The sequence below is a fragment of the Pseudophryne corroboree genome, chromosome 1 (assembly GCF_028390025.1).
Source record: "Pseudophryne corroboree isolate aPseCor3 chromosome 1, aPseCor3.hap2, whole genome shotgun sequence".
Lineage (NCBI taxonomy): Eukaryota > Metazoa > Chordata > Amphibia > Anura > Myobatrachidae > Pseudophryne > Pseudophryne corroboree.
Window position 1 is genome coordinate 304,875,622 of NC_086444.1, and position 17,200 is coordinate 304,892,821.

Genomic DNA, 17,200 nt, shown 5'->3' on the forward strand with positions numbered 1-17,200 from the left:
TGGCCATGTGACCACAATAAGCCGTACATTCCATAGAGCTGGGCTTTATGGAAGAGTGGCCAGAAAAGAAAAAAAAATTACGTGTTAAAAATAAGAAGGTACGTTTTGAGTTTGCCAAAAGGCATGTGGACAACTCCCTAAATGTATGGAGGAAGGTGCTCTGGTCAGCAGAGACTAAAATTGAACTTTTCGGCCACCAAGGAAAACGCTATGTCTGGCGCAAACCCAACACATCCCATCACCCCAAGAACACCATCCACACAGTGAAACATGGTTATGGCAGCATCGTGCTGTGGGAATGTTTTTCAGCTGCAAGGACTGGCAAATTGTTTCGAGTCGAGGGAAAGATGTATGGTGCTAAATACAGGGATATTCCTGAGCAAAACCTGTTTGTCTGCCTGTGATTTGAGACTGGGATGGAGGTTCACCTTCCAGCAGGACAATGACCTGAAGCATACTGCTAAAGCAACACTCGAGTGGTTTAAGAGGAAACATTTAAATGTGTTGGAATGGAGACGTAACAACCTGAGAATTGTGGGCCTTAAAGAATCACTGAAGGGCCCTGATCTTCTGAAATTTCTCCTCTCCGACTTGCCAGACCTCCTGGGTATTCCCGAAGAACTCTCCTCGATGGAAATTGAACGAGCTCATAGACTGGGCCCCCCACGTGACTCTAACCAATCTAGACCCCGCCCGGTCATCTTTAAATGCTTAAATTTCAGACATAAAGAACTGATATGGTCTGCGGCTCGAACCAAAGGACCACTCCAATGGGATGGGCAACGGCTGTTCCTTTTCCAAGACTATTCCGCGGAAGTCTCTAGAGCTAGAAGGGAAATGTCTCCAATATGCTCTCAACTGGTGAAAAGCGGTATTCGATTTGCCCTTCTCTATCCTGCGCGGCTGCGCATTTTCACCCCACAAGGCCCGAAAGATTTCACTTCAGTAGACTCGGCTAAGGGCTTTGTAATGGAGCTTGGAGGACCCACGCGGTCACCCCTGGCCTCACATCCATCCTCCCCAAGCAGAGTTGATGATAATGATTGAAACCTGATACCGGGACTTAATCCATGTTCTTATACTGGTTGATATAGTTCACAACTCTCCTCTATTGCGAGGTGAGTTAGGTTTAACTCCTACCATGACCGTTTACGAAACACTTCATTTTCTGTATATAAGGGTCATTAGGACGTTTACTTAAGTTTATTACCTTCATATTGCCTGTTGGTTATTTTGTTATTTTCATTGTTCTACATTGCAGCGGGTTCACGCTGAAAGTCTATACTGATGTATGCTGGTATAGACACTCTCATATGTTGTCTTTGTCTTAGCCTTTGTCTTTACCTTTCTTTCTTCTTTCTGACTTCTTTCACTCTCCTTTCCGTTACTTTTTACCTGCAGATGCTTGGCCGGATGGGGTGGGGATTGTTTATGTTTATGATACTCTGGATTATTTACATGAGGATGTTTCTCTTCACAAGATCTCTTCCTATCCTACTCTATTCCCCTGCTGATGTTATAAATGTCACAACTTAATATAGTGTCGTGGAATGTTAGAGGTATTAATTCGCCTATCAAGCGAGACGTATCCTTACCTATTTAAATAAGATAAAAGCTGACGTCTCTATGCTCCAAGAGACGCACTTGACCCCTCCTGAACATGTTAAACTTACCATGCTTAGACAAGAGATGGTAGCATCTTCTTCATTCTCTTCTAAGGCGAGGGGGGTCGTTATCCTCATCCGTAAGGGGGTGGAGTTTGACATACATCATCAGATTATTGACCCTCTAGGCAGATACATTGTTTTAGATGTCACCTTAGAGGGCACCAGATTAACCTTATGCAATATCTATGCCCCGGCTGTCTATGATAAATCATTTTATCTGGAAATAACGAATGTTCTCCGCCCATATTCGCATACCTCTCTCATTGTTGGAGGGGATATGAATATGGTGTCCTCTTTGGTTTTGGACAGGAAGGGTGCCCCGGCTCAAAGGGCCCGGCTACCCAAGATTAACCTGGATTACATGTATGCACAACTGGGATTGGTTGATATATGGCGTCTCCATAACCCTGTAGAATTGGACTATACTTACTACTCTGCTACCCATAACTCCTTCTCACGTATTGATTATTTTCTTGTTTCCACTGATCTGTCCCCCAGGATCATTGAGACAGCTATTAACCCCATAACTATTTCAGACCATGCCCCTATATCGCTTGTCCTTCAAGGTAGACTCACGTTGGGTAATAATACACATTGGAGATTCCCTGCCAAGATGGCAGCTTCTCCGGACTTTAAATCTATGTTGCTGAATTCCTGGGACTCTTATGCTCTTAACAACTCTGACCATTCGTCTGACCCTGCCTTGTTTTGGCAAACTGCTAAAGCTGTTTTACGAGGAGATATAATTGCATTCATGGCGAAATATAGACGGGACCAAGACGCCGCATATAGAGCAGCACAATCCACACTCACTTCCTCATTTCAAAATTTTAAATCCTCACCTACGTTAGCCAACAAGCAGAAATATAGAGACGCTAAGACCCAATTTGATCATAATCTGACACATGGATAATAGATTCCTCATTGCAGGTAAATATAATTTTTTTCAATATGGAGATAAGCCGAGCAGCATGCTTTCAAATTTACTTAAATCCGATAAGGGACCCCAACATGTGACAGCTTTGAGGGATTCGACCTCAGCTGTGCAATCCGATGGGAAAGCAATCGCTGACATCTTCCATTCCTTTTTTAGTGATCTCTACTCACACGGCAATGTTGACCAAACTACCAAGACCTCCTTCTGGTAAACATTACAGTTACCTCAGATTTCCCCAGATCAATCAGACTCCCTTACGGCCCCTGTTACTGTCACTGAAGTGACGGAGGCTATTAAAGCCCTTAAACCGCTGAAGACCCCAGGCCTTGATGGCTTATCTGGGGAATTCTTTAAATTGCTGTCCCCTAAAATAGTAGACCCTTTGACAGCCTTCTTTAATTGTATTTTCTCCAACCTTACTATCCCACACTATTTTAACTCGGCACTGATCCGGGTTATACCCAAACCCGGCAAAGACCCACTCCTCCCGTCTTCTTACCGCCCTATCTCCCTACTTAATGTGGACTACAAATTGTTTACTAAACTGGTAGCGGACAGACTAAAATTTATCCTGCCTGGAATAATCCACAGTGATCAAACTGGTTTTATCTCAGGCAGACACTCGGTGACCAATATCCGTAAAGTCCTAACGGTTCTGCAGTCCCTGAGGGGGGTGGAGACAGGTGATCCCACTTTCCTATTGTCATTGGATGCTGAAAAGGCATTTGATTTGGTAACGTGGGACCACCTGTTTGAGACGCTCCGACGTTTTGGATTTTCTGACCGATTTGTGGACATTTTACACACCATATACCATAATGCATCTACACAAGTATTCACTAATCGATACCTGTCCCAACCCTTAACGATTCATAGGGGGACCAGACAAGGCTGCCCCTTATCCCCTTTGCGGCAGCTTTGGAGTCCCTGGCTATAGCACTGAGACAATTACCGGCCTTCTCGGGGATATCTATAGGAAAAAGGGAAGTTAAACTTGGACTATTTGCAGATGATATGATCTTATTTGTCTCTAACCCCTGCTATTTTTGACACTATACAGTGTTTTAGTACCTTTGCTGGTTATCGCATAAATACCCATAAATCTGAACTACTCCCTCTGACTAACATACAGGACCCTCTTCTCTATACAGACTTCTCTTCCCAATTCACATTGACTCCTACCAAACTAAAATACTTAGGTATTTATATTCCCTCAGAACTCTCCCGACTATATCAATTTAATTATACACCCATTATACAACAAATTAAAACACGCTTACACTCCTGGAAAGATCTCAAGCTTTCTCTGTTGGGCAGGATAGTGGTGATAAAGGCGGTTATTTTCCCAAAACTGGCTTATTTGCTTCAAATGCTCCCCATCACGATCACTAAACATGACTCCCTATTCTGCTCGCAAATATTTTCAAAATTTATCTGGAAAAACTCAAGACCTCGCATGCCCAAAGCCCGAACTTATGCTAACAAACGAAAAGGAGGACTGAGTATGCCCAATGTAACGATGTTTGCTAGATCAGCACTATTTAAGTTTGCCTCAGATTGGCTCCTTCGGTCAGATCTATTCACGAACCTGGAACTGGAAGAGGCACTGTTTTCCCCTTACTCTCCTGCAGCATTGCTTCACACACCGCGGTCTAGACTACCCCAGGAAGTTAAGACTAATAATAAGATTTTACTCACCGGTAAATCTATTTCTCGTGGTCCGTAGTGGATGCTGGGAACTCCGTAAGGACCATGGGGAATAGACGGGCTCCGCAGGAGACTGGGCACTCTAAAAGAAAGATTAGGTACTATCTGGTGTGCACTGGCTCCTCCCACTATGACCCTCCTACAGACCTCAGTTAGGATACTGTGCCCGGAAGAGCTGACACAATAAGGAAGGATTTTGAATCCCGGGTAAGACTCATACCAGCCACACCAATCACACCGTATAACTCGTGATACTATACCCAGTTAACAGTATGAAATATAACTGAGCCTCTCAACAGATGGCTCAACAATAACCCTTTAGTTAGGCAATAACTATATACAAGTATTGCAGACAATCCGCACTTGGGATGGGCGCCCAGCATCCACTACGGACTACGAGAAATAGATTTACCGGTGAGTAAAATCTTATTTTCTCTGACGTCCTAGTGGATGCTGGGAACTCCGTAAGGACCATGGGGATTATACCAAAGCTCCCAAACGGGCGGGAGAGTGCGGATGACTCTGCAGCACCGAATGAGAGAACTCAAGGTCCTCCTCAGCCAGGGTATCAAATTTGTAGAATTTAGCAAACGTGTTTGCCCCTGACCAAGTTGCAGCTCGGCAAAGTTGTAAAGCCGAGACCCCTCGGGCAGCCGCCCAAGATGAGCCCACTTTCCTCGTGGAATGGGCTTTTACCGATTTAGGATGCAGCAATCCAGCCGCAGAATGCTCCAGCTGAATTGTGCTACAAATTCAGCGAGCAATAGTCTGCTTAGAAGCAGGAGCACCTAATTTGTTGGGTGCCTACAGGATAAAAAGCGAGTCAGTTTTCCTGACTCCAGCCGTCCTGGAAATATAAATTTTTAAGGCCCTGACTACGTCCAGTAACTTGGAATCTTCCAAGGCCCTAGTAGCCGCAGGCACTACAATAGGTTGGTTCAAGTGAAAAGCTGATACCACCTTAGGGAGAAACTGGGGACGAATCCTCAATTCTGCCCTATCCATATGGAAAATCAGATAAGGGCTTTTACATGACAAAGCCGCCAATTCTGACACACGCCTGGCCGAAGCCAAGGCCAATAACATGACCACTTTCCACGTGAGATATTTCAAATCCACAGTTTTAAGTGGCTCAAACCAATGTGATTTTAAGAAACTCAACACCACGTTGAGATCCCAAGGTGCCACAGGAGGCACAAAAGTGGGCTGAATATGTAGCACTCCCTTTACAAATGTCTGAACTCCAGGCAGTGAAGCCAGTTCTTTCTGGAAGAAAATCGACAGAGCCGAAATCTGGACCTTAATGGAACCCAAGTTTAGGCCCATAGTCACTCCTGACTGTAGGAAGTGCAGAAAACGACCCAGCTGAAATTCCTCTGTTGGGGCCTTCCTGGCCTCACACCACGCAACATATGGTTTGCGGTTACTTCTTTCCTGGCTTTTATCAGCGTAGGAATGACTTCCTCCGGAATGCCCTTTTCCTTTAGGATCCGGAATTCAACCGCCATGCCGTCAAACGCAGCCGCGGTAAGTCTTGGAACAGACAGGGCCCCTGCTGTAGCAGATCCTGTCTGAGCGGTAGAGGCCATGGGTCCTCTGATATCATTTCTTGAAGTTCTGGGTACCAAGTTCTTATTGGCCCATCCGGAACCACGAGTATCGATCTTACTCCTCGTTTTCTTATTATTCTCAGTACCTTTGGTATGAGAGGCAGAGGAGGGAATACATAAACCGACTGGTACACCCACGGTGTCACTAGAGCGTCCACAGCTATTGCCTGAGGGTCCCTTGACCTGGCGCAATTTCTAGTTTTTTGTTTAGGCGGGACGCCATCATGTCCACCTGCGGCCTTTCCCAACGGTTTACCAACAGTTGGAAGACTTCTGGATGAAGTCCCCACTCTCCCGGGTGGAGGTCGTGTCTGCTGAGGAAGTCTGCTTCCCAGTTGTCCACTCCCGGAATGAACACTGCTGACAGTGCTAAGACATGATTTTCCACCCATCGGAGAATCCTTGTGGCTTCTGCCATCGCCATCCTGCTTCTTGTGCAGCCCTGTCGGTTTACATGGGCGACTGCCGTGATGTTGTCTGATTGGATCAGTACCGGCTGGTTTTGAAGCAGAGGCCTTGCCAGACTTAGGGCATTGTAAATGGCCCTCGGTTCCAGAATATTTATGTGTAGGGACGACTCCTGACTTGACCAAAGTCCTTGGAAATTTCTTCCCTGTGTGACTGCCCCCCAGCCTCGAAAGCTGGCATCCGTGGTTACCAGGACCCAGTCCTGTATGCCGAATCTGCGGCCCTCTTGAAGATGAGCCCTCTGCAGCCACCACAGTAGAGATAACCCTGTCTCCAAGGACGAGGGTATCAGCCGATGCATCTGAAGATGCGATCCCGACCACTTGTCCAAGAGGTCCCACTAAAAGGTTCTTGCATGGAACCTTCCGAATGGAATTTTGCTTCGTAAGAAGCTACCATTTTTCCCAGGACTCGTGTGCAGTGATGCACCGATACCTGTTTTGGTTTCAGGAGGTCTCTGACTAGAGATGACATCTCCTTGGCTTTCTCCTGCGGGAGAAACACTTTTTTCTGTTCTGTGTCCAGAACCATCCCCAGGAACAGTAGGCGTGTGGTAGGAACCAGCTGTGACTTTGGAATGTATAGAATCCATCCGTGCTGTTGTAGCACTTCCTGAGATAGTGCTACTCCGACCAACAACTGCTCCTTGGACCTCGCCTTTATAAGGAGATCGTCCAAGTACGGGATAATTAAAACTCCCTTTTTTCGAAGGAGTATCATCATTTCTGCCATTACCTTGGTAAAGACCCTCGGTGCCGTGGACAGTCCAAACGGCAGTGTTTGGAATTGGTAATGGCAATCCTGTACCACAAATCTGAGGTACTCCTGGTGAGGATGGTAAATGGGGACATGTAGGTAAGCATCCTTGATGTCCAGGGATACCATGTAATCCCCCTCCTCCAGGCTTGCAATAACCGCCCTGAGCGATTCCATCTTGAACTTGAATTTTTTTATGTATGTGTTCAAAGATTTCAAATTTAAAATGGGTCTCACCGAACCGTCCGGTTTCGGTACCACAAACAGTGTGGAATAGTAACCCCGTCCTTGTTGAAGTAGGGGCACCTTGACTATCACCTGCTGGGAATACAGCTTGTGAATTGCCTCTAGCACAGCCTCCCTGCCTGAGGGAGTTGTCGGCAAGGCAGATTTGAGGAAACGGCGGGGGGGAGACTCCTCGAATTCCAGCTTGTACCCCTGAGATACTACTTGAAGGATCCAGGGATCCACCTGTGAGCGAGCCCACTGATCGCTGAAATTTTTGAGGCGGCCCCCCACCGTACCTGGCTACGCCTGTGGAGCCCCCGCGTCATGCGGTGGACTCAGAGGAAGCGGGGGAAGAATTTTGATTCTGGGAACTGGCTGACTGGTTCAGCCTTTTTCCCTCTTCCCTCGTCTCTGTGCAGAAAGGAAGCGCCTTTGAACCGCTTGCTTTTCTGAAGCTGAAAGGACTGTACCTGATAATACAGTGCTTTCTTAGGCTGTGAGGAAACCTGAGGTAAAAAAATTTCTTCCCAGCTGTTGCTGTGGATACGAGGTCCCAGAGACCATCCCCAAACAATTCCTCACCCTTATAAGGCTCTATGTGCCTTTTAAAGTCAGCATCACCTGTCCAGTGTCGGGTCTCTAATACCCTCCTGACAGAATGGACATTGCATTAATTCTGGATGCCAGCCGGCAAAATATCCCTCTGTGCATCCCTCATATATAAGACGACGTCTTATGTTCGCAAAATAGTATCCCTGTTTGACAGGGTTACAGACCACGCTGCAGCAGCACTATCTGCAGGTCTCAGTCTAGTACCTGAGTGTGTAAATACAGACTTCAGGATAGCCTCCTGCTATTTATCAGCAGGTACCTTCAAAGTGGCCGAATCCTAAGACGGCAGTGCCACCTTTTTTGACAAACGTGTGAGCGCCTTATCCACCCTAGGGGATATCTCCCAGCGTAACCTATCCTCTGGCGGGAAAGGGTACGCCATCAGTAACTTTTTAGAAATTACCAGTTTCTTATCGGGGGGAACCCACGCTTTTTCACACTTCATTCACTCATTTGATGGGGGAACAAAACACTGCCTGCTTTTTCTCCCCAAACATAAAACCCTTTTTTAGTGGTACTTGGGTTAATGTCAGAAATGTGTAACACATTTTTTATTGCCGGGATCATGTAACGGATGTTCCTAGTGGATTGTGTATATGTCTCAACCTCGTCGACACTGGAGTCCGACTCCGTGTCGACATCTGTGTCTGCCATCTGAGGGAGCGGGCGTTTTTGAGCCCCTGATGGCCTTTGAGACGCCTGGGCAGGCGCGGGCTGAGAAGCCGGCTGTCCCACAGCTGTTACGTCATCCAGCCTTTTATGTAAGGAGTTGACACTGTCGGTTAATACCTTCCACCTATCCATCCACTCTGGTGTCGGCCCCACAGGGGGCGACATCACATTTATCGGCATCTGCTCTGCCATCACATAAGCCTCCTCATCAAACGTGTCGACACAGCCGTACCGACACACCGCACACACACAGGGAATGCTCTGACTGAGGACAAGACCCCACACAGCCCTTTGGGGAGACAGAGAGAGAGTATGCCAGCACACACCAGAGCGCTATATAATTTAGGGATTAACACTATATTGAGTGAATTTTTCCCAATAGCTGCTTGTATATACAATATTGCGCCTAAATTTAGTGCCCCCCCTCTCTTTTTAACCCTTTGAGCCTGCAAACTACAGGGGAGAGCCTGGGGAGCTGTCTTCCAGCTGCACTGTGAAGAGAAAATGGCGCCAGTGTGCTGAGGGAGATGGCTCCGCCCCTTTTTCGGCTGACTTTTCTCCCGCTTTTTTATGGATTCTGGCAGGGGTAATTACCACATATATAGCCTCTGGGGCTATATATTGTGATTATTTTGCCAGCCAAGGTGTTTTTATTGCTGCTCAGGGCGCCGCCCGCCCGCGCGCACTGCACCCTCAGTGACCGGAGTGTGAAGTGTGTATGAGGAGCAATGGCGCACAGCTGCAGTGCTGTGCGCTACCTTGGTGAAGACTGAAGTCTTCTGCCGCCGATTTTCCGGACCATCTTCATGCTTCTGGCTCTGTAAGGGGGACGGCGGCGCGGCTCCGGGAACGAACACCAAGGACGGGTCCTGCGGTCGATCCCTCTGGAGCTAATGGTGTCCAGTAGCCTAAGAAGCCCAAGCTAGCTGCAAGCAGGTAGGTTCGCTTCTTCTCCCCTTAGTCCCTCGTTGCAGTGAGCCTGTTGCCAGCAGGTCTCACTGTAAAATAAAAAACCTAACATATACTTTCTTTCTAGGAGCTCAGGAGAGCACCTAGTGTGCATCCAGCTCGGCCGGGCACAGAAATCCAACTGAGGTCTGGAGGAGGGTCATAGTGGGAGGAGCCAGTGCACACCAGATAGTACCTAATCTTTCTTTTAGAGTGCCCAGTCTCCTGCGGAGCCCGTCTATTCCCCATGGTCCTTACGGAGTTCCCAGCATCCACTAGGACGTCAGAGAAATTTTATTTTGGGATACGTATAGGGCCTGGACCTCCACCCATAAGCTATTTCATACTGACCCTTTTGAGTCACCATACATACCCTTATGAGGTAACCCCAATTTCCCCTCTTCTTTAGATAATCGTCATTTTTACACATGGAAATGTAAGGGGATAAACACTATTAGGCATGTCTTTGATCCTGGGGGACAGATGCTTTCCTTCATACAACTACGCGACAAATTTTCTTTACCCCACTCCAACTTTTTCATGTTTCTCCAAGCGCGCCATTATATTAACTCTCTTAGTGACCCATTAGGCAGAATGGCCTCTACCCGAACAATTCTTGACACTCTCACGTTTTGCAGACAAAATCCATTTAAAATTCGCTATCTTTACAACGACCTGATTGAGGTGTCTGCCCCATCTTGGTCCCCTCTCACTGATTCGTGGCGACGGGAACTCCCAGAAGCTCCTGAGATGGGCGGGGTTTCTAAGAACACTAACGTAGTTCTAAAAGCTCTAAAATCCGCTACATTACAAGAAATACATTTGAGGATTGTAAACAGGATGTATATATCCCCCTCCCAAAGGCAACACTTCCGCCCTGGTGAATCGGGCACCTGCCCTAAATGTGGAGTAAGCGGAGCATCCCTCGCACATAATTTATGGTTATGTGGGAAAATTAAACGCTTCTGGTATAAGATTCTCCAATATTTATCCCGACTACTCAAATGAACTCTTCCTGGACTAGTGGGCCCGTTGTTCGCTGACTTCTCACCCTGGATGTCGCGATTTGACCTCACCCCTGTGATCCCTTTGCTGACTGTGATGGTCACAGTGGCAAAACAAGTGATACTGAGGCATTGGATATATAAAACTGCCCCATCGGTGGGAGAATGGGAATCCGCTTTATTAGACATACTATTTTGTGAGAGACGAATGGCCACTTTCCAAATTGAAAATGGAGTTATACTCTTCCATAAAAAATGGGGAATTTATATAGAGAATTTACCCCCAGCTAGACGCGAATGTATTTGGAGGGTATTCCGTGACACAACGTGGTACTGGACTAGTCGGATAGCGGGAACTATTATTTGATTCTCTGTAATCTGAAGGGTAGGGTTGCTGGGTAGGCCCCAATTATGACATCGACTCTCCAAAATTATGGTTCTGCACGCTAAAAGGTTCACCCCAAAACCACAATTTACTCTCCCCACCCGGAATGTATATTTGATCAACTCCCCCCGGCATTGTACATCACCTATCTATAGTGTCTCTGTACTATTTCTTCTTCTCTACTTTCTGTCTCTATTACTTTTCTTTTCTGTCTCTCCTCCTCTCTAGCAGAGATGGTATTTAGTTTATATATTATGTATATTGCTTGATGTTGGGGATAATGGGACACCTAGGTGACCCATTCCCCCTGCAATTGCTGCTAGACACCTGAGTATGTAATACTCTATGTGATATGTTTCTGCCTTTCTTTCTTACTAAAAAACAAAAAAATCGTACAGCCTTCTATCTTCTGCATTCTATTCATTATTGAATTTGAGTATTTGTCACTGCTGAATATCCCTGTAAACTGATTCCTGGAAAATTATGTTGCGACTCTTTGGCTGTCTAATAAAGAAATTTATTAAAAAAAAAAAAAAATATGTGTTGGAATGGCCTAGTCAAAGCCCAGATCTCAATCCAATTGAGAATCTGTGGTCAGACTTGAAGATTGCTGTTCACAAGCGGAAACCATCGAACATGAAGTTTTGCCTTGAGGAATGGGCAAAAATCCCAATGGCAAACTCATGGAGACTTATCCAAATCCACTTGCAGCTGTAATTGCAGCAAAAGGTGGCTCTACAAAGTACTGACTTTAGGGGAGTGAATAGTTATGCACACTAAAGTTTTCTGTTATTTTGTTCAATTTGTAGTTTGCTTCACAATTTAAAAAAAAAAACATCTTCAAAGTTGTAGGCATGTAGTGTGAATTAAATTATGCAAACCTTCAAACAATCCATTTTAATTCCAGGTTGTGAGGCAACAAAACATGAAAAATGCAAAGAGGGGTGAATACTTTAGCAAGGCACTGTACCGGAGCTCAATTTTGAGCTTCATGGCAATGGCTGTGAATACTTATGTACATGTGATTTCTTAGTTTTTTATTTTTAATAAATTTGCAAAAATCTAAAAAAAAACAACAACATTTTTTCACGTTGTCATGATGGGGTATTGTGTGTGTAGAATTTTGGTAGAAAAAATGTATTTATTCCAGTTTGGTATAGGGCTCTAACATATCATAATGTGGAAAAAGTGAAGCGTTGTGAATACTTTCAGAATGCACTAAGCCTTGGAGAGTGATAATGTACCAGACAAATCTAAATTGCAGTGTAAAAATAAAGCAGCCAGCATTTACCCTGCACAGAAACAATATAACCCACCCAAATGTAACGCTCTCTGCAAATGTTTTATCCAGTTGATGGCGCCCAAACGGATCTATTCAATTGCAGCTCCAATCGAACATGAATGGCTTGCGAGGGGGGGGGGGGCAAGCTGAAAAGTGACCCGTTTTCATGATCGCGTTTGGCACTTTGGATTAAGTCCGACCTCTATAGGTGCAATAACGGGACTCAACTTAGATATCGTCCCTGCTATATACGGTCGCTTTATATGGGAAATCGAGCACGATAAATCAACTGAATATCACCCTTTCTATGCAATGCTGAATCAGACCCATTGTGTGCAATACGCATGGCTCTAAAGAATGCAATAATAATCTGCATGTACATGTGAGCAAACTGTTACCGAGCAACAGATCATATAACAAACTCACTGCTGTATTGTCCAGCACAAAAGTCTTTAGATATGTGCACACTTGTGGTTTTGGATAACATGCTTTGGATCCATGCGAGTTTTTGTATCTCTTCCATACCTTCTATGCTTAAATACACAAAAGAAAGTGGGACAGAGTTTGATCTAAACATCTTATGTGTGCACTTAGAACCATTTTCCACTTTTATTTGAGGTTAGTTAATGTTTGCAAGATCATCAGTAACTTATCCCAATATTTTAACACCATACACAGAGTCTGGGAGGCAATCAATTTGCCGGCTGTTGGGATCCCGGCGGCCAGGATACAGACGCCAGAATCTAGACAGCCGACAATGCCAATAGCCGGTATACCAGCTCACAGGGGCTATTCCCACTCGTGGGTGTCAATGACACCCACAGAGTGGAAATAGATCCTGAGGCAAGCGCAGTGTGTCACCGACCGGCGAACCCGCAAGGGATTACATATGTATTCCATACAGTATATATGCTGCTGGCTAAGCCTATCTCACTACACTTAATACTTAACTTACACCCCAAGGCTGAGAAAATAAATAAATCTATAATTACCCATTATTTCATAAATAAAATGTGTGCGTACACTTCCATTAATTACAGGGAGGTTAGGATAGATAGATAGATAGATAGATAGATAGATAGATAGATAGATAGATAGATAGATAGATAGATAGATAGATAGATAGATAGATAGACAGACAGACACTACAGTCAAACATGAGAATCTCCAGGGGTTCCATTTTCCCTACAAGCTGTCTTTTTGTCACTTATTCTGAAGGATAAGTTCCTACAATTTCCATTCCTGTTTAGAGGCAAGCAGAACATATACTATGGCTTTTGGTAGCCACCAGGATTACAAGAGGGGGATGATTACCAGCTTAGCACATTTATCACACAGGTTTCACTGTTTCCATATATCCAGTTTCCTCACTGAAAACATAACTAGAGTTCTCTCCCTAGAACATAGATTTGCAATGCACCAAGATTATACAGCATTAGAAAGTAATTGTGTTATTATAAATATTTTACATATTTGGCAATGGAATACCCACAGGATACCCAGGAGGTCTGTACTACCACCAGCATCCATTCATTATTGTCTAACGGTTGTAGAAGTATTACTCCTTTCAGCGTACCTACTATAGATGCATACGTACTTTCATAGGAAATAAACTGCTGTTCTTACAAGCAATAAAGATAGCTTCCATTTACCATTGACCACAGCAAAAGAGCCTAAAATAGGATGTAAAATTGTGTTATGGATCATTGAAGCAATGACAACTGCTGTAGCCTGTTCACATATGGAATGTGCTTAAAAACAAAAACAAAGCGCTGCATATTCTCCATATAGCATTTAATGCACAATGACATTAATACATTCTATACTGTGAACAGGCTAAAGCAGTTGTCAGGGAACAAGTAGCTTAAAGAAATTTTGACAGGATAAAACCACTGGGCAGAACTGGGTGTAAATAAACCCTCTAGACCAGTGATGGCTAACCTTGACACTCCAGCTGTTGTTGAACTACACATCCCAGCATGTCCTGCATCAGTTTTAGCATGGCCAAATAGCGAAACTGTAGCAGGGCATGCTGGGATATGTAGTTCAACAACAGCTGGAGTGTCAAGGTTAGCCATCACTGCTCTAGACAACCACTGGATATCCCAAGGTGACCATAAGAAAAAAAAAAAAGGTTTGTTTAAATGTTAAGCACTAACCCGCACAACATTATGGACTGGATGTAATGACGCCCAAGATCCGCAGAGGTGCGATATGCCAGGAATCTTGGGCGTCATTACATCCGGCCCTATTGGTGTGTACACACGGCGCAATGCGGCGTAAGCCCGACATTGACTATTTGATGGGGCCGGAGCCCGGTCCCGCCAATATAGTCAATGTTGGGCTTCCTGCAGAGTCTATTTTTCCTTGCGATGCCGATCCCGCGGGACCGCGCATCGGCATCGCAAGGACTATACACACGGTGCGATATGCACTAACTTTCCTTACGATTTTGACTATATATTCAATATCGCACCGTGTGTATGCACCTTTAGTCTGACCTAAACATAAATAGTCACGCCTGCATTGGATATACAATAACTGAAATGTAGTGTACTTTCAACAACAAAATCATGAACACAATTTGTTTTTTTATTTTATGGTCAATACATAATGCATCTATTCAGTATACATATAACAACTCCTTATCACGTTGTCATAGCAGATAACAAATAAAATGGTCATCACAAAACAAAAGAGAATTGAAACGTTTCCTATATTATAGTTAAGGAAAAAACAACACACACGCCACAAACCCACAAGACTTACTTCTTCACTTTAGGATATTTCATTTCAGCTATCACATTTGTCGCATCCTTTTGCTTTTCCTTTAAATGCTGAGGCCACATATTATCCACCCAATCTACTGCATCGACCTACATAAAAGTGAAGCAAACCAACCAATGAAAGTTCATAATATGAACAACTGTGCAGCATTTTCGAAACGTGCAAAATCCAGTAAGTGGCAATCTACTGTACTAAAGAAACAATTACACAATACTGAAAATAAGTTGGTTATAGCCAGTTAGAATGTAAACACTAGTGTTATGTCAACAGGGTCATAATACGGACGTGTTCGTTATGTCAACACTGCATGTTGACAAGTCAGAATGTCGACATAGCATTTTAGGACTAAATTTAGGGTTAGGCTAAAATAGTGAAAAATACTATGTCAACATAACAAACATGGACATTGACTGTGACATACCTTATCACACCTGAATGCATTCAATTGTAATATGCAAGGTGACATGTGCACACATGCCACAGGGAAAACAAATCACAATGCAGTGACTTGACAAAAAGAAGGGTCAATCCATTTTAAGTGGACCAATTTTGAAAACCGTCCCCACCTGACCACCATGTCCAATTTAGGTATAATTTTACAATGAAGTTGGAGATTATATTATAAATATATTATATATACACACATACATACATATTATTATTTTTTAATTTATAATTATCTTCAGCAGCATTGAACCAACAGGAGACCAAAGATCCGCACATTCATTTACATAGAGTTTGATTATTTACTCCATAAAGTAGCTCAGGTTGCATAAGAGCACTATACATTACATGCTTTAGGATCAACATCCAGTACAGCATGGGAGACATTCCTCCATTATCATGGCACTGACAGTCTGTTTCGGTGCTCCTGCACTTTTATCAAAGGTGCTACTATGAGACCTGAGCTACTTTATGTATAATGCACTGTATGGAGTAAATAATCAAACTCTATGGAAATGGTGTGCAGATCTTTGGTCTCCTGTTGGCTCAATGCTGCTGAAGATAATTATAAATATGTGATTTGTCAGAGACGGCACTCAATACACTGGATGGATAAGTGTGCAATTTCCTTTCTGCCTCTACAGTGCATCAGAAAGTATTCACAGCGCTTCACTTTTTCCACATTTTGTTATGTTACAGTAGGGGTGGGCAACAGGCGGCCCGCGGACCGATCGTGCCTGGCCCGCTGTGCCCCATTAGAGTGCAATGACAAGCGGCCCGACAGGCCGCTTGTCAATGCACTGTTCTCAGACGAGGCGCCGCTGAGGAAATCCCGGTCACGTCACAAGGTCAGCTGACCGGGATTTCCTCTGTTACCAAGCGCGCTGGGCGGCACGGGGGGCGGGCACTGCGCTTGGCGGCTGAGTGAGGAGAAGAAGCAGCGGCCAGCGAGCGGGAGCAAGAGGCCACATCAGCAGTGACTCCAGGCGGCATCATCGGACAGCGGGGATCGTCTGCCACTGTGACGAACAGGTAAACCCCCTGTCCTGCCAGCCCCTGGATCACTGCTTAAGCTGCCATATAGGTTTAGGGGTGGGGAGGCAGCCGAGTTAAAAACTACAATATGGGTTTAGGGGAGGGAGGGGATAGGGGGGTAGGGACTGTCTGCCGTAATGTGTAAAAAAGGGTGATGCTGTCTGCCGTAATGTGTAAAAAGGGGGATGATGTCTGCCATAATGTGTAAAAACGGAGGCACTGTCTGCCGTAATGTGTAAAAAAGGGTGATGCTGTCTGCTGTAATGTGTAAAAAGGGGGACGATGTCTGCCGTAATGTGTAAAAAGGGGACGCAGTCTGCCGTAATGTGTAAAAAGTGGACGCAGTCTGCCGTAATGTGTAAAAAGGGGGACAATGTCTGCCGTAATGTGCAAAAAGGGGACGCAGTCTGCCGTAATGTGTAAAAAGGGGGACAATGTCTGCCGTAATGTGTAAAAACGGGGCCGCTGTCTGCTGTAATGTGTAAAAAGGGGGATGATGTCTGCCATAATGTGTAAAAACGGAGGCACTGTCTGCCGTAATGTGTAAAAAGGGGGACGATGTCTGCCGTAATGTGTAAAAAGGGGACGCAGTCTGCCGTAATGTGTAAAAAGTGGACGCAGTCTGCCGTAATGTGTAAAAAGGGGACGCAGTCTGCCG

At 44.9% G+C, this 17,200-nt stretch overlaps 1 protein-coding gene across 10 annotated transcripts in view; it reads right to left on the minus strand.

Moving 5' to 3' along the window:
* Positions 1-17,200, minus strand: part of KDM2B (lysine demethylase 2B) — a 473,004-nt gene that overhangs the window by 332,605 nt on the left and 123,199 nt on the right. For all 10 annotated transcript variants that reach the window (XM_063964438.1, XM_063964435.1, XM_063964434.1 and 7 more), the window contains one exon: positions 15,046-15,152. In XM_063964438.1, coding sequence (XP_063820508.1) covers positions 15,046-15,152 — 107 coding nt within the window. The remainder of the gene's footprint in view (positions 1-15,045; positions 15,153-17,200) is intronic.